Below are 23,355 nucleotides of genomic sequence, written 5' to 3' on the forward strand. Positions count from 1 at the left end.
ATTATCCCGGGCAGCGCCGTGAAGCGCCGGAAGCGCGTGCGTACACATGTTTAGGCGTCGGTTCCTAGCTCGGTCAAAGCCGCAAGCAACGAAAGCGAGGCCGGACAAGCTGGCTTTCACTGAAGAAGGCGGTCGGAGCGGCGCCAGGGACGCGGGGGTGCCGGTGCGCGACCGCCGCTGGACTGACGTGGAGCAAAGCGCGGCCGCCAAGCTTACTGTCGATATGTTCGGTTTACGGGCTGTGCACGCCCACTGAGCACAGTCGACCTTGCTGAGCCTCCTGACGAAATGTGGCGCGTGTTTATGGACATTTACTTGAAGTCTGCGGTGACTTTTATTCTCTTGCGTGGGAAGAAGGGACGGATGGCGAGGTCTACGGCGCCTTGCTTCCACAGGCATCGCATGCACGCGATGCTCTCTGCACACAGAGCCTTCACGACTGCAGCTCTACAGGCGACCCAGCATTGAAGCGCCTCTTCCCAGAAGCCAATCATGACGGCCGGCAGACAAAGGAGCGAAACGCGATTTCCGGGAGACCGGCGCGAAGGTGCGCCCTGCGGAAGGAACACACGCTGGGACGACGTCCTGTCCGGCATAGCCCCCTTTGCGTCACAACTTGCAGGCGCAGCGCAACGCGCGTCACGGCCGGTTACGACATATGCTCACCCTCACTATGGGTCCGGTCCTTCTGCGTGGGAAAGTGGTTAACTTTGCGGGTTATCGAGCCGAACAAGCAAACCACGCAGCATTGTACCAACAACGCTCCTTCGACGGGGCGACAACAGCGTCCTTCACTTTCCGAATCAACGCAGCCGGCGTGGGATATAGAGCCAGCCAAGTCGTGCGTAGCCGTAGAATATCTTACAGCTCACCCCATTTGTGGGGTAAATTCGCCACGCGGAAATCTTTAGTTACCAAGGGCAAACGTGTGCCGGAAGTCAGCTTCGAAAAACTTCCATCGTAAATCAGGCGCAAGCAAACGACACGTGTGTACTTAAATACAACACGAACAACATGCTATCGCACTTCACTCCGAGTAGAGCCGGCTGACTTTTGGAGCCCACGCAGCGCAGCCAGCCGGCTCTTCCAGCGAGCTGACGACAAGCACGCGACGTCCCTGTTACCGGCCGCGCATGTCTGCTTCGCATCGTCGGCCCAATTTTCCCCCGTCACGCTCACGAGCCCCGCGCAGGTTCTCACGGGTCGCGTGATGGCGGTCGCTAGTGACATCATAAATTTTATCACGTGACTCCATCCTGGCAAACTTCACCGACATTAGCCGGAACAGCGTATATTTTCCCGCTGCTCGCTTTCCGGCAAAAGCGGTCGCCATTCTAAAATAAAACAGAACGAGTAAGCAGTGTCGACGGCGCATTTCAAACGGAAGACGCTGTAAACGTCGCAGGGAAGTTTTTGGAACGAGGCGCGTCTCGTTCCGTTGAGGTTTCCTCGAATCGAACGGCCGCAAGAGTCGGGAGATGTGAAATTTCACTGTTTGGGCTGACGGAAGCGAGCGAACAACGACAGAGTAAGGCCTGCCGCACCCTGAGAATGTACACCTTCTCAATGAAGACGAACGTCGGTGACCGCGTCTTTGCATGTTCGCAGACGCAATGCCAAAGCAAAACAAAACTAAGCTTTCTTTTCCTGGCAGCCTCGTTGCACACCAGCAAACAGTGGCGATGGCAAGACAACCCGCATATGTGCGCCTTTGTAGGTGATCGAGCGTAATTCTTACCATTGTGCTCAAGGCCCTTCCCACTCCTTAGTCAAGCCTTTGTCAGTTTCTCCTACCCGCTTCGCCTCGAGACCTGCTAAAGCTCCTGGTTCATGTTGAACTGCTCCGACCATCCGCTTTGGGTTTCAGACGCGCGAGAAAGTGTGGGCAAGGCCGTTTTTTCAGTGCAGCCTTTATAATGAGCAGCGGTACCACGTGGATGGAGCTGCTAGTCGTATTGCACTGTACATGCAAAATGACCCCCCCCTCTCTCTCTCTCTCTCTCTCTTGGAGCAAGCGTTCTACCGCGTTTTAGAGCATGCTTTGTTTTCCAAAACGTGCAGGTAAATGTTATTTCTTAAGCTTGTTTGGCGTAAGCTTTCTTCACTGCCATTGGTGACGTCTTAGTCTACGTATTCACTTTACCTTTTGTGTATGCCGTAAGAATTATCCCGCTTGGTGCGCGTGACATTTGAACATAAGTCAGGTCATTGCAAATGTTCTTGTTTCGCCCGAGGAACGGCACTTAAGCTTCAAAGGCGCCTTCAGCTGGACTGATGTTAACGTTTCCTACCTTTTTCTTTCATACGTGTCTGGAAGCACAGCGAACGCTACAGTTGCCGTCAGCACAGAGCGGTGTTTTCTCGCAGCTGCAGAGGCACCTGCTTCATTTTTGTTGCGATTTTCTGTACATCTGCTACCGAATAATTTTATCGCTGCAGAACTTCTGCAGGATAGAACGACAACAAAAAAACTTTTGAGCGAGGTTCTAAATTACTCGATTCGCTGATGTAGTAATATTTGGGTCGACTATTTCGTGTTTACCTAATCTAAGGAGTGGAAGCGTTAATTGACCACGCTCTAAAAGCGTTTCCGATGTTGCAAAAATGTTCGAAAAAGGCTGATAAACCATTCAGGGCTTTCCCCATTATCTTAGAAACGTAAACGAGCTAAGCTCTTCCGATCTCTTAATGACACCGGTGCAGATCGGCTGGCAGGTATCGAGATTCGCGCACAAGCGACCACAAAGCTTCGCGAGTCACCGGAAAAATCACTCGACGCGCTTCAAAAGTTCACTCGGCACGCTCGTCACGTGTGCAGGCCCCTCGGAGAATCGCATACATAAGCCAAGAGCTTTTCTTGCTCGGCGCGGTGAAAAACAATGTAGCACAGTGCCCGCGTCGCAGCCAGCGGGAGCTGTAACCGAGCCCTCCATACAAACTGCGCCTGCGGTCGGAGCGCGCACGAACAAAGACCCCGGCGCCCCGAGCGGCGCGGCAAAGAAGCGCGCGCTGGGAGAAAGGCGAGCGCTTGTGCTGAGAAGCCCATTAGCGGGCATCGTGCGAGGCGTGCGCTTCTAATGAGCGAGACCGGCGCCGAGACAAAAGGCGGCCAGCGCGGCTTTGTGCCCGCTGTGTCTCTCTTCGGGCTCCGCTGCGACCGAGCCGCCGATCGCGCGTCGACGCCTCGGGGCGCTGATTGTGAGCCCGCAGCATGCTATACTTGGACGCCAGCCGCGGGCATCTTCCGCATGCGCAACTTTCGCCGCTCATCGCCTGATCGCGTCGTGCGTAAGCAGCGCTCACCACGGAAGGTACGCGCCACGACGGCAGCCGCCGACCAATTCCTGGTCTCCGACGCCTGTCGAACAACCACGAGCAACAAATAGGCCCGCTCCGGCGCGCAAATTTCGCCTGAAATTTCGAAGCCACCGCGCTCGCCGCAGCAGCTAAAATAATCCCACGCGGAAACTCGAATCTCAGATCAAGCAAAATTACAATTTGTTCCACGAATTTTGTGAAATCGCTTCCAACGCGTAGTAAGGTTGTAAATTTTGCCTAATCCCGTTATCAGAGTAAATGTGTAGCTCATCTTTGGAGCTCTTCCGTACGATTTACGCACTTCTTTTCTTCTGTCCAGAAGTGCGTCTTAGGTGCCGTCCTCAAATCTGGCGACGCAGTGGCATGTCCGCATAACGGAGCTTGGTAGACTGTGCGAGCACACTTGCCTCGACTATGCGCGAACAAACGAAGAATCGGGGAAAAACAAACTTTTTCATGCTGCGATAGCATGAAATCATACTGCAAAACACTGTGACGTCATACGTTGATTCGTGAGGGGGCTTCGTTGGGCGCACGGTGTTTTTGTCTCTTCACCCGACGAATACGACTGAGCTAAATTTGGCTCTGCACTTGCCCTAAACAGCCAAATACGCGATTACATAAACTGCCACAACCAAGTCGCAAACAACAGCCTGACGAAATCCCTTCAGCGTCCGTTTAAAGGGATACTGAAGTGAGTTATGAGCAGTCTAGTTACCTTAGCACATTAGCGTCTAGAACGCATTTATGCCATGTACTGATCTTCTCAGGCCGATTTACGCACGTTTCTAACGAGAATAGAGCGTTCGAAAGTGCCGCTTCCTTCGAGTCACCCTCCCCACCGCTTTGCTGAGACGTCGGCTACCAAGACACACTTGCTGGTTCACAGCACTAAATTTAGCGGAATGCTCGAATGTTCAGCAAGGCTGCGATAGCCCGAAAACCGATTACAAACAAGTGTGACGTCATTAAAGCACTTTGTGCGCCGTCCGCGAACGGCGCTCACTTCCGCGGCCCGTTACAAAAAGCTACGGACGTCCGCCAAATAGTCAAATGCTAGCGGATTAGGCCAAACTGCACAAACAAGGCAGCCACAAATGAGAGCTGGACGCATTCGCTTCAGTGTCGGCCTTGTAACTGGTTCTATAGCTTCTGGCACGGTGCGTGCACTACACAAGAAATGCGGGGAACATGGCGTGTACGCGTATTTGGGCCAAGAACCAGCTCAGGACTACATCCGGTGGCGCGCGCTCGGGCCAGATCGAACGCGCGCCAGTAAGACGCGGTAATTCTGTGCTTCGGGTGCTGCGCTTGGGCTTACGGAATACATGTAATATTTTGTTGTCTTTTGACTCCTGTTAACTTCCGAACCGTATGCAATTAGCGTCAGCAACATACAGATGGCTTTCTCATGCAGCCTTTGTTGTACAGCCTGACCATACACTGAGCGCTTTGAATACTGTTCGTGCTGTCTCTCAGTACAAAACAACACGAGGACAACTACACAAATGCATGTTGTTTCTTTGTGCGTAAAATTTGTTCCAAAGTCCTCCCACAAACAAAAACTCCGAAATGTTCCAACAAAGCTCGTATGAGCGACTAACACGCTTTGTAACAGGCGCGAGAAGTTTACGCAAGTGTTGTTCAGAAAAATGCATATAGAGAAGGAGAACAATACAGACTAACGAATGCCGATTCGACGCAGCCTAGCCTAGTTAGCTTCGTGATGACATCAGCCGTCACAAAGTTCGGCAAGTTGCTCCTCGGGAGTCCCCCGGCAGGTTTTTGTTCTGCCATGGCGCACTCTCTGGTCGCGCGCAAGACGCGGGGCGGCAAGATGGGGCCCCGCCGAGGGGGGCGAGGGGTACCCGCGCATAGTTCACACGGTCGCGGCCATCTGCCGCCTGGGCCCCATCAGCCACGCCGCTCGGAGCAGCTGCCGCACGGGTCCCTTCCGCTGGGCCGGGAAGTGGCCCGCACCTGCGCGCCATCTAGGTGGACCCCGCGGCTAGAACCCGGCCTCCTCCTCACACCCCTCCTCACACTCCCACCACTGCTCTCTGCCGCCTGACCTTATGTTTGATCGACGATAAACCTCCACAGACTGGTCAACTTGAAATTATATTGAAATTGCATTGAAATTATATTAATTTCAGACATCCGACAATCATGTAAGTGGCTGAGAGGGAGGGCTAGGGGGTGTCCCCTACGTTTATAATTGATACTACCCGAAAAGCAGCAGTCCTACTACGACAACATTAAAAACGTCTGGTGTGTACATGGCTCGGTTACGGAACCGACTTTATACTTAAAACAGCTGCCCCCCCCCCCCCCCCCCCCTCTTGTCAAATAAAGCTTTGCGTCTTCCATGCAGATTACAATAGAGGTGTAAGAAAAAGGAAGTTAAATTAACCCCCCCCCCCCCTCCCTTTCAGTCAGTACAGTACTGGTCACCCAACAGCGAGGTGTTTTATAGAACAGTGTCCGACTCTGGTCACGGTGCGAGCTGCAACAGCAAGCGCAAGGGGAGACGAGACAGCGATCAGCGATAGCATCAACAGTACGAAGAGACGGTGTCGTATCTGATGCTAGCTAGCATAAAGCGCATAGCAGGGTCGGATGCGAACTGACGCTGAGACATAAAACGGGATCCTGAACAGGGGCACGTTATTACATCACGGTACATTCCAGTACGCCTAAATATGCCTCCCCTGCTAATCGCGACGCATGTCCATTAATGACTAACGTAGACGCGTGACAACACGCAAGATTTGACTAATGACCCATCAGAGCTATTTATAACGTGAAATGAAGGACGCGTCTCCCATGAGAAACGAACTAAATTCTTCTCATGCACGCACACTTGATCGGCTCTTCATTTTTAGGTCACCTAAACGACCGCTACCTGTTGGACTAATTTGGCACGAATATCTTGAAATATACTGCCGCAGGACCAGTAACGTGCGCTTAAAAAGCTCGCTTTGTAAACTCACGATGACCAAAAAGTGGAAGTTCGGAAGCGCTCTGCGAAACTTCCGGGCAGCGGAAGAGGGGCCTTTTGTCAACGAACCACCAGCAGCCACAGAGCGGAGTTAGGGTTAGTTACGGCGGACGCCTCGTACATCCTCGGTGCGAGCGCTGCCGGGCAACGAGTTTCCTCCGCTGCCTAATGCGACCCATCAAGCACCATCAGCCATTTTACAACGGCACTTCGCGTCTAGCGAAACAACTCTGCGCGCTCATTTGGGACGCGCGCCCGAACAATGCCCCGCTCGGCGTCCGCTATGCGGAGCAGACGACGCCTAGGCCTAATCGCTCCAGTGGCGACCCTCGTGGGTCTGATTTGGGAAGCGCGCGGACGAAAATAAACACGCTGACCACACGGAAGAGACAGCGGAGAGCGGGCGTTAAGAGTTAGCGCGGCTAAAACACTTTGTTCGCTCTCCCTTTCAATCAAATGACTATGAGCGCCGGCGAGACAACGGCCGTAGCGACAACTGCACGCCGCTGGCTGCAGCGCTCTCCACGGCGGGGTTCGCCAGATGGTGCGGCACACTCGTAGGATGCAGGGCTGACGACGGGTCTGCTCCTGTGACATGCCTCCTGCCCGTTGTGCGTACCCTTGGCGATATGCGTAATCTTTGAAGTAGTGGCTCCTCGTATCTCCGGAGCCAAGTGGGGGAGAGGTGAGCGGGAACAAGAGCCACCGACCGTAGCGTGTTGCGCGCAATTGAAAGCTCCCTCCGCGCTGTCTTTCGAGCAGCCGCGTTCGACATGCTCGACAAGAATTATTCGCCTTAGGCATATTGGAATGCGGGTTTCATTTAAACCACACTTAGCATCGCACATGATCTAAGGACACACTAATTACGTTACAACTTGTAGAAGAGCGGAGAGACGCGTTTTGCAAGCGTCTGCTTCAAGGCGTCTGCTGTAGCATACGTGCCCACCAAGCTGGCTCGCAAACGTTAGTTGCTCATTTTGTTCGTTCAGCCACAAAAGCCACTTCTCACATATGCGGGAACGTGTAATATAGCGAGTTATTCACTTCAGCAGCCCTTGCGGCCATTTCTGACTACCAGGTAGTGAAAATTGACCGCAATGCTGCATGCCGAATTTGCGCTGAATGCAACAACTAGAGCTAATTCAGAAAGTGACAATTAGGGGTAAGACGCTGTCGTCGCTGAACTTTTGTAAGGCTTCGAGAGATGTGGAAAAGCAGCACCGTCGTGATGCTCAGGCACGGAGGCGAGCATCAGAACAGACTGCTTGAAAGGTTAAAGCAAATGCTTACCTTGCACAGTGATCGGTATGGTAGCCGCAACCAGTGCGAGCCACAAGCTAAGGACCACCCCGGTTTTCCGAGGCTTCATTATGGGCAGCGTTCGTCAGTTAATCCGATCGAAAGGTTCCGCGTCGCTCGGTGTCACCGCCAGCCGTCTTTCATTGTCTGCCGGGGGCTCGCTGCCACAGTAATCCAGCAGCACGTAATCCAGAGCGGGCCGGCACACATCAACGCGCAAGTTTCTAATGACTGACGCGCGCACAGTCTCAACGGTCCACTCACACGTCCTGTTCACACAGAAAGCAACATCGTCCGCGGGCGCTCGGGTGCGTCAACAGGCATGCCGCTCAACAGCACCGACACTGCACTGCGAGGGGACGCGGACCTGTTCGAAGACCCCTCGGCGAAACAACCCCCGCTCTCTCTCCCTCTATTCCGCGCCGCGCTCCGTCCGAAGCGCAGCGTCCCGCACAGGGAACCACGAGGGTTTTTGAACCCCTCCCTTTGTCTTTCCAACTTTTTTTATCCCGCCAAAGACAGTTTAGCTTATTTAAACAAAAACTAACTTAGTTTTTCAGAAAATATACAACTTTTCTACTAATTTTTGAGACCCAAACAACTTGCAGAGGCGAAAACCTCACGCACTCTTTTCTTGCGCGTACACTGCGTCTCCAGAGAGTGGCCGTCACGTGACTTCGCGGAGGAATGCCGTCTGCCAGGTGGTTCTCTCTGCCGTTTCTCTGTCCTCCTCTCTACCGTCCCGCGTCCGGCTCTGAGCTGCTGCTGCCGCTGCTGCTCTTGTGCGTCTCTGGCCGTGTGGATTCGCGCTGCCTTTCCTTCAGGTGTTTTGCTTTGAGCTCCCTCCGTCCTTCGCTGCCTGTTTACTTTTGAGTTTGCAGCGCTCGAAGGTTTTTTTTTCTGCCGCTCCGCGGGGCTCCCCGGCTCCTTTGACTACGCTTTTGACGCTCCTGTCCGGTTTTGGATTGACTTTCTTTAGCTGGGCACAAGTTGCCCCCGTACCGAGATGAAGAGGGTGAAAGACGGGCGGCCCAGGTTGTCATTACAGGGCGCAGTCTTTCTATCATCGACAGAGCGTCTCAAAGCCGTCTTGAAGGAGGCTTTCCGCGTGGCCCGAGACTAGCGTGTGTCGTTATATATCCTTGGTTTGCGTGCATGGAATTGGTATGCGCGTAGCTTTGGTCCCGGGGACCTCTTCTCCCTCTCTGTCGCCTTTATATCAATTGTTATTTTGACTACTTGCCGTCTTTGAGCTTCAGGCTCGAATCGATCTTCAATCACAAAACCTCTTCGAAATTCGCGCCTTTAATTCGGAGGCTCGAAATCATCGTTCAGGTATGGCCTTGAATAACGACGGTTTCATTCCTCTAACCTTTCATTAGTTTTTATTTTAAGTTTTAACTACAGTTCTGAGTGCGCGCTGTTGGCATTTGCTTGCGACATTGCCAAAGCCGCAAACCTCGAGACATTTCTCCTATTTCCCCACCGTCAGTACGCCTGTGCCTCGCCGATCTGGCTTACTGGATTTGCTTTTGCGTGTGTGTGTGTGTGTGTGTGTGTGTGTGTGTGCGTGCGTGCGTGCGTGTGCGTGCGTGCGCGCCTGTTGGCCCCAAACGAGCTCCCTTCACTTGGGCAAGTTGCGGCGACCGCTTTTCCAGAGCTGACAGAGCGCGGCGAGATTTTGGCCCTCAGGGGTCCAAAAGAACCCGTAGCCATCCACTGCGGCTGGCGTCATAGCCGGGGTGCAGCTTCGGCGCGTATGAACCATTTTTTTTTATTTTCTTTTTGTAATTTTCAATTGTGCCTGCTTTAGGTCGGTTGTCGGGAACATTGGCAATGACGTGACTTGCGACATCAGCATTAGCAATTCCATGGTGCTGCTATAATGGGAATGGAGAAGAAAAGATAGGGTGTCTACTGTTCTCGAACCTTCCCCTTCCCATTCCTTTTTTTTTTTTTTTTTCTGTATTCATATCATGTTAGGGCCTTGTTGAGGAGTTAGTTGGTTCATGTTTCGGTCGGCGAAATTTTCGAACTAAAAGGAGTCACCCATTCCGTTGTCTTGCTTGCACGTCGCCATTTTTGCGCAAAAGTTTCCTTCCGAATAATTTTCCTCAAAAATTTTCCTGAAATTTTGCTTGCACAATTTGTTCCTTCAAAGACTTTAACAGACCCCACTTCGGACCAAAATTGGCTCATGCCGCCTAGCATTGTTGAAACAGTGGCTGAAAATACCACGACTATTTTCAGGCTAAAGCTAATCTAGTACGCGTGCGAAGTAAAATTACGCAGTCGTTATTATGAGCTTAGGCAAGAATTCATTTTCGTCGGCTTATAATTTTTTTTTTTTTTCACAGTGTGGAAGTAGCGTAAAGCTAACATATTGAAGCACTACGAAAGATTGTGAAAGCGCGTGCAGAGTATAGTCGGTATTGAGCTGAGTTCCTCCTCTTTCCTTTTCCCTGCTGATTGTCGGATTCGTACACCACCCTTCCCATGTCCCAAATGAAAGAAAGAACCAGGCCACCGAGGAATGAAACAAAAAACCGGACGTGAAACCTGGGGGAGGGCGAAGCATGCAATGTGCGCCGCCGGTGTTTCCCACAGCAAAATCGCTGCTAATGAGCAATGGGACGATTTTGTTTCAACTATATACATGTGTACATTTATTATACATAATCAACAATCGCGTAGCTAATGCAATATGCATAACCTATTTCTTGGGTTCTTCTCCCTCGTCAATGCTCCTGGTGTTGAGGCTCCTGGGCTTCCAAGTCGTAGATAGTGCCGAGTTCAGGTAGAGGTATACAGCTTTGGTGTAAAAATCTCGTGTTTTTGAAGCACGAAGCGTTCTATAGCGCGAGGCGTAGGAAAACGAGTGCCCCGGTGTGTTCTTTTAGTACGCGTTTTTCCCGCGCGTTTTTAGAGGCGTTGGAAAACGAGTGTCCCGGTGTTTTAGTACCGTGGAACTATGACGACATGAGACGCCGACAGCCCGAGCCCCTAAGGGGCTTCGTCCCTTAAAAAATCAGTGTACTGGTAGATAAATTGACGTCGGTTGCATACGTGATTACCAGGTGATAAGTAGTACCTGAGAAAATTTTGTCAAATGTCTAGTAATAGTAGTACAGTGGAACCTCGTTATAACGAAGCAGCATCGGGACAGCAAATTAGTTCGTTATAACCGATATTTGTCATAACCGTAGAGGTAAAAATCGGCTATAACAAGTCGACAATCTGCGTCGCGCAAAAATACTTGATACAAGAATGCATTTTGGGGGGCTTCGAACCCACTATACACAAGGTAACCCTTACCTTTCTCCTTGTTGCATTTCGACCTCAATGAGCCGGAACATTAGTACGTGAAATTACAACAGAACAGAGTTCACTTGACAAAACAGGACTGCGTCCTCATTTATTTGATGAAGGATGTGATCTTCGTTTGGGTGGATACTCACAGCACTCAGCAGGATGAAGTTTTCCACAGTGTCCATGAACAAAAGGGCCTTTATACTTCTGCAGTTTAGGACTACGGGGTTTTTTTCCAATTAGCTTCTCAGCCTCCTGGTCAAAATTTTTTTCGTTATATCCGACATGCCGCGGCTATCACGGTTTCAGTTTCGTTATAAAAGAATAAGTGTCATTGAAATAAAGCGTGACCAACCAAAGTCTGTATTTAGTTCGCTATAGCCGATATTTCGCTATATCGGTGCTCGTTATAACGAGGTTCAACTGTACTTCCGATTGGGAGAGGGAGGACCCGTGGTCCAAGTGGGTGAATATAGGAAAGGGAGGTGAGGATAAATGTTGGGAAGGAAGTATACGAGCTGGTTCGGAGAGAGATCATGCGCACTGTGAAGAGGCCATTTTTCAGTCACTTCTTGGAAGTCGTAACGAGGGGTGCAATGTAGACCCAGAATTTGCCGTACCCGTGCTAGACCACTTTGAGGTGAGTAGATAGCTATTTTATGAACGGTGCCCGGGTCCAGGTGGTGGGGGCCTATATGAGGGCCAGTGTGAAATCAACACGAGCGATAACAACGGCGACGCTATTGAGGCAAGGAAAATTACAGCATCGTTTGCCACGTTTCTCGAATAATGGGGTTGATATATATGGTATGAACGCCATGCTTTTCGTATACCCGCTCAAGGTTTCTGCACATAATATTCTCAGCTGCTAAAAACGTTAGCAAAGCTACTAGAGATGGACCACAAGCAGGAGTGTTCAATCAAGCGCGGGATCTGATTTGTTCCGGGTGAGGAGATGGTGGCTCATCAACTGCCATTTTCATGCGGCAAGTCGTATCGGCCTGAGCTGCTCTTGCGTTCGCTACCACTCCAGAGAACACGGCCGGGTTTCGTCGTTTCGTGTTTGATTCGTTAAAGGACATTACGTCAACCCGCACACTTGTCTCTGCTTTCGCCGTGCGTTTAGGGATGAATTATCGGCCCCTGAACAGCTTCATTATGTAGCTTGGACCAGTCAGGACACCCACCTCCTTTACTTTTATTTTGTAGACCATATCAGTTATCAGTGTGTGCCCCCATGTCATTAAGAAGTGAAGGAAGCTCATGAATCTAAGCTGTACTCAACCTTCACGACCATCACGAAGCTTTAAGTCCGCGATTGCAGCCGATTTGCGTCTTCTTCGCTGCTGCAACGACTTTAATCCATCATTGTTGCTATAAGTGTGCGCTTCTGTCATTTTTTTGCAAGTGATAATCATTGGACATCACCTTGCAGGGGATTACACTATTCTGAGCAAGTATTGCCACGATTACAGCGAACGCTGCAGGTTTTTTTTTTTTTTTTTTTCAATCTTGGGCAATTTCCCTAATAGGGTATACTTGGCTTGACGAACGTGCGCAGGGGTCGCTGGGCGGTCGTCGTGAGGCACGCACACACGAGCGCTGGGCATTTTCTTGGTTTTGTAAACTGCCGGGTGGTCGCCGGAAGGCCCGCGCTCACGTGCGCGCGCTCGGCAATTTCTTGATGTTTTTAACTACGGACACGAAAAATTACGATTTGCTAAACAGCTTCGCTGTTAAAACGGAATAAAAAGCACTGAAAGCTGGTCATACAGAGGTTACACATGTATGTGTGCATCGATGAACCAAGGCGCTTTGTCTGGACACCAAATTGCAATGTACTATCTCCATCTCACTATCTCCTTCGTCCATACAAAAAAAAAAAAAAAAAAACAAGAAATGCTGCAGCCTGCTTTGAAAATATATTCTGAGGTGAGTATGAAGCGTAAATCATGAACTTTTTTACTCTTTTAAACGCTGAAATTTCAAAGATTTCGTTTATGGTTACGCGTGCGTACTTATTTTAGATTATATATTTCTTCCGGCTACTCTTGAGCCAAAAGGTAGACATCCATTAATGCGCGTACCCACATAGACTTGGAGACATGCACTAAATGAGCATGTGCAGAGCAAACGAATGATCAGGTTTAATTTCCTCGCGTGGAGGAGAAGTGGACAGTGGGGCACAGCAGCATGTACAGCATTTGAGAACGGGGTGCATCGGTTTGCTGCATCTGTGATGTCATGGATTTGTGGTGCCTCTCGGCTCGTCTGGTGGCTGTCCGAACTCTGGGTGCGCCCTGCATCCACCTGCTACTGCTATTCTCAATCTCTGAGAAGCCTCACCGCCCTGGGCTTGGTATGCGTATTGGTATACGTATACAGGTGAACGTACCGAACACCTCCGCCAGGAATGTGATCGAGGGTTAAATACTACTGGCTTCGTTGACCCGCTAGCTGCATAGGTAGGAGCAGTGTCGAGCACTCGCTGACGATGACGGCGATAAAATGATAATGATTATACTTGGCGAATGACACATGCCCAATCAAGGTAACGGCCAAAATCAGAGCTTAAAAAATATCCCTAACTAGCTACAGCGCACTGCATAAAAACAAATCCAATGCGGTGGAAAATCATTTTTAAGACGAAGAAGAGGAAACGAGTGGAAAGGAATGGGATAAGTAAAAATAATTCCCAAAAATTAAACAAAACCAATTACATCGGGTATCGACTATACATTCGAACGAAGCTCAGGAGGGCAGTACATACATAGGCAGAAGCCCGTTTCGGCAGCCCCGAATGAAACAAAAGCCGGCGGTGGCAATCCCCTGGTTGAGAAGGGGCGCCTCAAGGTGCTGTTGTCCGATGCTTGAAAAAAAACGTTATTGTTGTGGTTGTTGATAGTGGTGAGGATGACTGTGGTGGTGGTAGTGGTGGGGGTAGTGGTGGTGCTGGTGCTGTTGCTGATGATGATGATCTTTTGTTGATTCCGAGCAACGTCATCTTCCTCCGCCTGCCAGTCGATGATGATCGAAGATGATGACAATGGGATCACATTGAATTTGTGTTCTCCTGGTTTATGTTTTTTTCCTCCATAAGGAGTGACTCACAAGGTCGAACTTTCTGCGGCGCATTTCTCTCACCCAGCACTCCCCCGCTTCGTAAGCGATGCGCCTGCTGCCAACGAGCGCCTTCGGTGCGTTTGCGGAAAAATTTTGTCACTGGTCGTCGTCTGATCTGCAAACAAGTGCGCGTGATTGCAGAAGGCGAAACGGAATGCTTATCCCCTCCGCGAGACAACACAGTCGTCAACGCAAACAGTCGAAAAAGTAACAGAAATCAGCCGGAGGCCATGAACTCCACTTCCGTGCCATTCACCTTGTCTTTACTTCGTTGGGCTATCGTGCTTGCCTATTTTCGTGCTAGCTTTTAGTTGATAGCGAACGACTCCCCCAACCCAACGGCATCCCGTGCTTTTTTTCTGTTTGCTAAGGGCCTGCATGGCTCCGCGGCCTGCATGACTCCGCCTGCGCCTTGCGCGGGCCATGACAGCGTGTTTTGTTCGACGTTTCATTGCGAATTCACGACAGCAAATGGCCTATATATAGTAATAATGCCGAAGCAACCAACTAACGAATGAATGAGTGGATGAAGGAATGAATGAATTTATTCCACAATGATGGCACTTTGGGTGGTTGGGCAAACAGCGGGGAGAAGTTGGGGGTGAAGGGCCGCAGAAGTTGACGTTCTATTGATGAGGTGTTTATTGATGAGGTGATGAGGTGGTTATTGATTAATTTCGAAAGCTGCGCTTTCGAAGTTAACCAGTAAGCGTAAGACAGCTGACATATGAAAGTGTAATATGTAGAGGATCGAATATGCTGTAAAGAACGGAGGCAGCCTGAAAGCGGTGAAGAGGCGTCTAGGCGTGTGGAAAAAATCAGATGTCTGCACTTAAAGACAAGCAAGGCAATGTCATCACAAACAGGAACAAAATAGTCATAGTGGCCGAGGAGTTCTACAGAGATCTGTACATTAGCCGGGACATCCAGGATAATGCCGAACGAGAAAGTAGTTCAGAGGAGATAGACATCCCACCAGTAACGACGGAAGAAATAAGGAAGGCTTTGAAAGAAATGAAAGGGGGCAAATCACCTGGTGAAGATCAGATAACACCAGACCTCTTGAAGGATTGCGGGCGAATTGCACTAGTAAAACTGGCAAACCTGTACACGCAATGCGTAATGACCGCGAGGTCTACCGGAATCTTGGAAGAACGCGAACATCATCCTAATTCATAAGAAAGGTGACGTGAAATACTTGAAAAATTACAGGCCGATCAGCTTACTGTCAGTCGCGTATACAAGGTATACTTACCGAGGTAATCGCTAACAGAGTTTCTGCCACCTTGGATTTAAGTCAGCCTAAAGAGCAAGCAGGGTTTCGCAAAGGCTATTCAACAATGGACCATATTCACACGATCAATCAGGTGATAGAGAAGTGCGCGGAATATACTGAACCCTTACATATAGCCTTCATAGATTATGAGAAAGCATTTGACTCGGTCGAAACCTCAGCAGTCATTCAGGCATTACGGAACCAGGGTGTAGACGAGCATTATGTAAGAATACTAGGGATATTTACAATGGGCCCGCAGCTACCATCATCCTCCATAAGGAGAGTAGTAAAATACCTATAAGTAAGGGCGTCAGACAAGGAGACACAATCTCTCCAATGTTATTCACAGCATGTTTACAAGAGGTATCAGAACATTGGATTGGGAACAGGTGGGACTAAAGGTTAATGGAGAATACCTCAGTAGCCTCAGATTTGCTGATGACGTAACTCGGGGGACGAATTGCGAAGCATGCTTACCTGACTTGGCAAACAAAGTAGAACCGTGAGCCTGAAAATTAATATGCAGAAAAATAAAGTAATGATCAATAACCTCGGGACAGCACAGCGGTTTGAGATAGGTGGCGAGGCAGTGGAAGTGGTAAGCGAATATATCTACTTAGGCCAAGTTGTGACCCCGGATCCCAACCGTGAGGCAGAGATAATTAGAAGGATAAGGATGGGGGTGGAGTGCATTCGGCAGGCATTCTCGGATAATGAATGGCAGCCTACCATTGTCCCTGAAGAAGAAAGTTTATGACAGCTGCATCCTACCGGTACTCACCTACGGTGCAGAAACTTGGAGGCTCACTAAGAGGGCTCAACTTTAATTGAGGACGACTGAGGGAGCAATGGAACGGAAGATGATAGGTGTAACATTAGGGACAAGAAGAGAGCGGAGTGGGTCAGGGAACAAAACGCGTGTTAAGGGACATATTAGTAGAAATTAAGAAGAAGAAATGGACGTGGGCAGGGCATGTAATGCGAAGGCAAAATAACCGTTCGTCATTACGGGTAACAGAGTAGATCCTAGAAAAGGCAAGCGTAGCAGGCGGCGGCAGAAAGTGAGATGGGTAGATGAGATGAAGAAGTTTGCGGGGATGAACTGGTCGCAGTTAGCACAGGACCGGGATAATTGGAGATTAATATGAGAGGCCTTTGCCTGCAGTGGACGTAGATAGGCTGCATGGTGGTGGTGGTGGTGGTGGTGGTGGTGGTGGTGATGATGATGATGACGACGACGACGATGAGGTTGGCCTGGACCACAGCTCAAGCAGCGCTTCGTTGGCAGGATGGGTAAAGCCAATCCTCAGGGATGCGACGCTAAGAGGTTCGTGTCTGGTTCGGACGCCATCGAGGGACTTACAGGAACATAGTGGCTGGGCGTTTGGGCGGAACTGGAATCGGATTATTCGATGGGAAAAGCGCTGCGTGCTGGTGTGGCCAAGGTTGTTAGTGGCAGCAAGGAATATATGAGGAAGAGGTTTTCATCCGCTGCCCCGTCGGAGTAGATGGCTGGATCCGTTGATCGCGCATTAGGAGTGAAAAGGGCGTGTACGTAGTTGATGGATGTGGTTAGTATTGTGGGTCATCGTTGATATTGGTCTTGGGAGTGTAAGCAAGCATCTTCCCATGCCTTTGGTCAGCTGCAGCGTTGTAGACTTGAGGGAGCGGTCGCCGAGTTTCAAAAGGCGTTGTCTTTGGATCGAGTTTGTGTAGACGTCTGCTGTGATCTGTTTGTGTCCTGTAGGTAACGCATACAAAACGTTTTTTTTATCATAAAAAACGTCACCCTCACATTCTCTCACTACGAGAGTCACGGAATGTGGATATTGCGTTATAGCTTTTCTTTTAAATTATGGTGGGGCAGCCCCGTGGCTACCGTCAGGTCGTATACAGGTACATACTTTCCAGTTTGATAATTTATACCTAAGTGAGCTGGTAGTGAATAGCGCCGTAAAAGTCCCTCGACACGATAACTGACTGCGCTAATACGTGAAAGGTCATTTGTTATGCCCACGTGTTTGCTATGGAGATGCGTTTAATCAAGTGTAGTGATTTCTTCAACGCTGTGGTCAATTGTTCAAGCCACGTACTGGCTCCACTTTGCGTATCAGTCGGTATGCCGAGTATCCGATTACAGCCATCAGTAAGTTGTGTTAGGGTGCGACCGTGTGGTGAGAGCTCCACCTCACCCTTTCCGGTTAAGCAGCTCCCTATCACCATAAAGTCTGTCTTCTCTGGCCATATATACTTGCAAGGCAGTGGTGCCAATTGTATGCACAAATATGAGGAGCGCGTTCAAAACTCATCGCATGCCCATTCGGGACTTACATAGTCACCCCATTCTGTACATACCGTTACATCGCCTTCGTACAATGTAAAGCGTACTGTGGAAGGGAGAAGAAAGGACGGGAAGGCCGGTAGATAAACCAGGTGTAGAGCCAGGTCTGCTACCCTGCACTGGGGGAGTGGGGTTCAGGGGATAAAAGAGAGGGTGGGAGAAGAGGAAAAAATAGGAGTGGGAAGGCGCGCACTCTAGTCCCGTCGGATCGCTCTCTAGCTCAGTGGAAATTCGTGTTATAACCATATTGGATGGGAATGGGGAGAACACCTATACCTGCGGTACACCGAAATTGTTGTTGTACACCCGTGACGTCGAGTTGCCATCAAATTCTTTAAACTACAACAACGCGTTACATTGGTTTTAAGAAGAAAAAAATGCCTGAAAATTACGATACTCCCTAATGCGAAATTTGTGCGTAGCGCGAACTGCAGTCTTCTCGGTCACGGCGCATACCTGCTGTGTCTCAGGAAGCGATCGCGTGATCAGCGAACTCACGGCGGCGCGCGCTACTCTGCATTTTGCAGCGCGTCGGCGCCACCGAGCATGTTGTTGTAAATCGTGTTTGTTAATTTCATGTCCCGCGCAAATGTTACGTGGTTCGGATCAGCCACGCAACAAGGACGACGACGAAGGACCCGAAGGACCGATGAACGTGCAGCACGCAGCGCGTGCTGCGCTTCTGTGCTCTTTGTGAACTTGAGAGAGAGAGAGAGAGAGAGAGAGAGAGAGAGAGAGAGAGAGAGAGAGAGAGAGAGAGAGAGAGAGAGAGAGAGAGAGAGAGAGAGAGAGAGAGAGAGAGAGAGAGAGAGAGAGAGAGAGAGAGAGAGAGAGAGAGACTTTATTGGTGAGATACCGGGTCGAGAAAGATGAGCTGTGATGGCCCTCGGACAGTTCGTATACCTCATCATCATGAAAGACTTAGAAACCAGCGAAGCAAAACACGGATGCAAGGAAGAGGGGGTGCAGGCCAGCGCATGGCTTGAGGCTTTATATTGATGGGACTCGGAGCAAACAGTCTGTCCATTTTACTTTCGTATGAGGAAAAATGGAAAATAAACCGTGTTTCCTCATCCCACCAGAACGATTGGCACAGTCTCTTCTCATCGATACTTCTCGTATCGTGCATGCGTTAGGGTTCCCTTTCATGTTAGGTTCGTGTACCGCGGCCCAAAGGCTGATGCAGTGCTCTACAAATGGTGGTTGATACTGAGCGAAATACCGGTTTGCATTTGCACTAGCCGATACAATGAAGCGGCAAGCGCCTTCCTTGCGGAAGCGACTCTGACAAATGCGTCGACCACGGGCCGCGATAGCCCATCTGCAGTGCCCGGAGCGATTCGTCTCCTTACGAATTCCGTTCGAAAAAAAAATACAAAAAGAAAGAACATAATTATTGCTTCCTTCACGCGTCAGAGAAACTGTCGCATGGAATTCTTATCGCTTAATGGCTAAAGAGACTGAATCAACTAAAAAATCGAAAAGCTATTTAACTCCTTTAAATACTGATAAAGAGGTTGGGTCAGATATGCTTACCATATGACACGAAAGAGATCATTAACGAAACAAGTTACAGGCAGACGTCATCTCCGATGATTGCCTTCAAATGCAAAGAATTCTTCTTGGGAGAATCACTCGCTCTTACCTCAAAGGCATCCAGAGACACTCTGGATGTTTACAAGAGGGAAATCCTATCACTAGGGCGAGCAATGGGAGTTTGCTTTGCATTACTGCTAACTATGCTTCACTGCCATACTACCGCTTGCGCAGAAGTGCACCCTTTACAGGCAATCCAGTGATAATTGATCGGCGCAAGAGGGAATCACAGCCAGGAAAACAGACACCCAAACGGATTAAAGTACAGAAAATTCCGTGGGATTAAAAGCAAAACAAGAGAATACCAATCACTTCACACACCGTGGAATGGTTAGAAAATGATATCCGATAGGTTTCGCTGTTTCCAAGACAAAACATCAAGACAATACTTTTTCCTTTGCATACGTTGCCACCGCGACTGACAACCACGGCCGATAAGGCACTGCTGCCACCACCTTGACTACAAAATCCGAGATATTTAAAGATGTCGCCATAGCCCTAACTGACCCTCGCCACATATCAAGAGCGCATCACAATAATCACGGACTCTCAAGCAGCTTGCCGTAATTATCTCATTGGCCGCATCTCCACTCAAGCACTCGAAATTCTCTGACGTGTATACTCGTCTACAAGTTAAGAACGGCTACAGCTCATGTATTGTATCACTCCGCCGAAGCGATGGACCGGGATGTCAACGCGCGCGCCCGCGCTTTGAAAGGAGGTTGCGCTTAATGCGTGACATCGTCTGCTTTTTCTCAAAGATTTCTTTTTTGTCGTCGCTGCAGTAATTTACAACCAGATTAGGTCAGAAAAATCACGGAAACGGCTCGTGCCACGCTCGACATACCCTAGACACTCAACACTCCTTGCGCCGCGCGGAGGAACAGCCGGTTGCGGTGATGGGGCGCCGAGCCAACTTCCGTTGTCGTTCTTAAGTCGCACCCGCGTACACCCAGACTCCCCCTCGCCGACATCGTATATATGGACCCCCGGCCAAACGGGCCTGCGGGGCAACGAAGTGGCACATGCCGCGGCCCAAACTCACGTACACCAGGCAGTTGACTTCCCACCCACGACACCTCATTTTTTTCGTCATCCCCACAACTTGCTTTTGTCCTCATATTCTCGCCCACTATCGATTATCCGGCCGAAAATTTCCACCACACATCCTCAACTCTACCGACACGAAGCAGCTACTACAGAAACTGCAGACCAACACATGCCCTCACATCCTTCTCCACGCCATGTTTCCCGCACAATACACCGCTACATGTCAACACTGCCCACATTTAGGCACACTCTTCCACGCAACAGCTGCGTGCCCACACGCACGCCAACTCCCCCCCTTCCCCCCCCCCCCACCACCCCCTCCCTGACATTACGCCACAGCAGTGGGCGGAGCTGCTGACCAGCTCGGCTCTAGCCGTCCAGCGTGCGCTGGTGGAGGGGACCCATCTGTCCAGCAAGCACCGATGTATCCTGCAATGAGGACACCTCCCACCTTGAGAGCTCCCGGTGATGGCGCTTGCAGGTAAAAAAATCTAACACCCCTCCATCTAACGACGGCGATGGTTGTAACGCGAAGCTTTCTTGCGTGCTATTCAAATTCCTAAATTTCAAAGCCAAAGCAAGAATGAATATAGTGAAGTGATCGCTGAGGGTAGTACTGAATTGTTAAGTTGAATGAAAACACGCATTAAAGAGATTGCCTTTATTGAATCGGGAAGTTTTTCATATGGCCTTGTGATCGCTGTGGTAGACGCGGTCAGAGGTTCCGTGCAGGCACGGTTCTGCGTCGTTGGTTTCGGTAGCGTCTGCATCCTGAGCGTGTGGTTCTCTTGCATGAGCCTCTCGATGCACTTTCCTCTCGGTTTCGAAACGTCGACTTTAAAGTCTGGCGCCATCATTGACCAAGAAAGCTTTGCTTTAATATTGCGCTCCCTGTTGACCGTGTCAGGCGCGATGGGATAGACGTCGGCTTCGTGAAGCGAGGGGCCCAGGTTCGATTCCGACCACAGGCGCTTGTGTAAGGTTGGCTTTCCTGTAGGGCATTCTGCCGTGCGCTGGACATCATCAGTGATGGATAAAGCGCTTCGCTTTATTAAAGAGTTTACCCCCCCCCCCCCCACTTGTTCGAATAACTGGTATAATGAACATAAACTACCATTTTAAAGTTACGAAGTTCCAAATGTTTGTTAAGAAACAGAATAAAATAACGGGAGCTTTCCACGACGTCTCAATTCCCCATGTGGTCGTGTAACCTGCTTTTCTCGGTCAAGAAAGGGCAGGGCATACGGGGTGCAGGGGTCGATCGTGCATCTTTACACCTGTACCTTGCACCTGTAATCAGGTGCAAGCGGCGGCCTTAAAAAAAATCACGCCTTTCCCTGTGAAGAAGGATGACCAGCGAAGCTGTGCGCACTCCAAGGAGCGCACGAAACAACAGATGCTTTTTTTGTAATTTGCGATTGAGCATCATTTGTTGCTGAGCATCTTGCTGAGTGCTTTGGCACGTGCTTCTCACCTGCCCTTGGGCTTCGATGGTTGCATGTTTTTCGGTATTGGGCGGACGTCGATAAGGGACCTCCAGGCAGGTGATATTTTCCTGGGTGTTTCACCAACGTGGATGGGGTTAAAGTTGAGTTTAGTAAGGATGGTCTTTCCTGCAAGTGTTTTACGAAGTCTAACCAGTTGGTTGACGTGGTGAGCCTCAAGTAATTGTGCAATGGTGTTGTGGGCGCCCATCTCCATAAGTCTCTGCGTGGATGACGAGGCTGGAAGATGCAGGGCCGTTTTTGTAACTTTCCGGAGCATAGTTGCCTGTCGGGCTTGCTCGGATTTTAAGATATTCATGTAGGGAGCCGCGTAGACTACGCGGGAAATGGCGAAGGCTTGCACCAGGCGGAGAGTGTCTGCTTGCCTCATCCTGCGATGTCTACACTCTTAGTCGCGTCCCGGATGGCGTCCTAGTTGTATGCGGTGGGCAGTCTCAATACCGTGATATAAGAGGCCCTGACAGGTTTCTTTTCCGTGACAAAACCTCAGGTGGTTGCATCACGCTTATATGCTGCACCAACGGCCAGTGTCACGGCTATAAACTAGCAGACAGCCGGACGCCAGAAATAAAATAAAAAAGGGGGGCCATCGTGAAGCTCCGAGCGATATGTGTGGCTTGCGGCGCATGCGCGTATTCCTCTTCACACAATCGCCCACGAGCTACTTTTGCGGTGGCCGACGACGCGCGCCCGACGACGCGGCGAAAGCCGAAAAACCTTCAAAAATGTCTCGCGCGCACATGCGGAGTAGGAGTGGAAAAAAGTTCGCTCGCGGCGAGTTGTCGTACGGTGATTTGTCTCTATCGCGCACGTGCGAGGAATTTGACCGCGGAGAAGTTGGGGTACCGCGCTTTGACTCCTGCTCTGTGTAGTTCATACTTAGTTCCGAGCGTTCACACTTCCTTGGCCACGTTCGCTTCCGCTGACATCGAATGTGTGCTTCGAGGTTCGTGCAACAGTGGAAACAACTGCAAATGCGATGGGAATATTAGGGCCACCGGTCACGCAAGCCGAACAGCGACGACATTTCAAGCCGGCTCGTGTGTGTATTGCGGCCATAACCCGGTTGAACACGAAAGGATAGATCCCTGGACTTCTTGTTTTTTTTTTCCGAGGGGTGGGGGGCGCAGACTGTAAAAAATAGGTGTTTGCAGACAATTAGTAAAGGCCATGAAATTATGCCTTTTTCGTCGTCGTAAGAAGCCCGCGCCAAAACCGTTCTCCGATACCCGGGGCTGTACGGTAAATTTGAAGGGCTTTATAGAGATGATTTGGTTTCCCTGTGCGACGGCCGTTTTGGGATCCAGGCGAAAAATGAAAACGCTTGCACATGTGATGCACTTCCGTTGCCGTAAAGAGTACCGCGGTGTCGTAAAGAAATTGCATTTTTCCATGCGTTTCATTGTCCAGGTCAAGGCACATAAAACCCAGTTTGAATTTTGTATTTTTCAATATTCCATGGCCACTGCTTGCCATTTTCGGTAGGCGTAGCAAAAAGTTATGTAACGTTTTTTTATAACTAGGTTTTCGCGTC

The 23,355-nt window shown here is 50.0% G+C and overlaps 1 protein-coding gene across 1 annotated transcript in view; it reads right to left on the reverse strand.

The window, feature by feature from the left end:
* The window catches only part of N (neurogenic locus Notch protein), a 79,558-nt gene extending 71,549 nt beyond the window's left edge, over positions 1-8,009 (reverse strand). The window contains exon 1 of the mRNA XM_077678217.1: positions 7,613-8,009. Coding sequence (XP_077534343.1) covers positions 7,613-7,691 — 79 coding nt within the window. The 5' untranslated portion in view covers positions 7,692-8,009. The remainder of the gene's footprint in view (positions 1-7,612) is intronic.
* Between the last annotated feature and the right edge of the window lie 15,346 nt (positions 8,010-23,355).

Source organism: Haemaphysalis longicornis, unplaced genomic scaffold (assembly GCF_048455015.1).
Source record: "Haemaphysalis longicornis isolate Haplotype H1 unplaced genomic scaffold, Haemaphysalis longicornis Haplotype H1 scaffold_1, whole genome shotgun sequence".
Lineage (NCBI taxonomy): Eukaryota > Metazoa > Arthropoda > Arachnida > Ixodida > Ixodidae > Haemaphysalis > Haemaphysalis longicornis.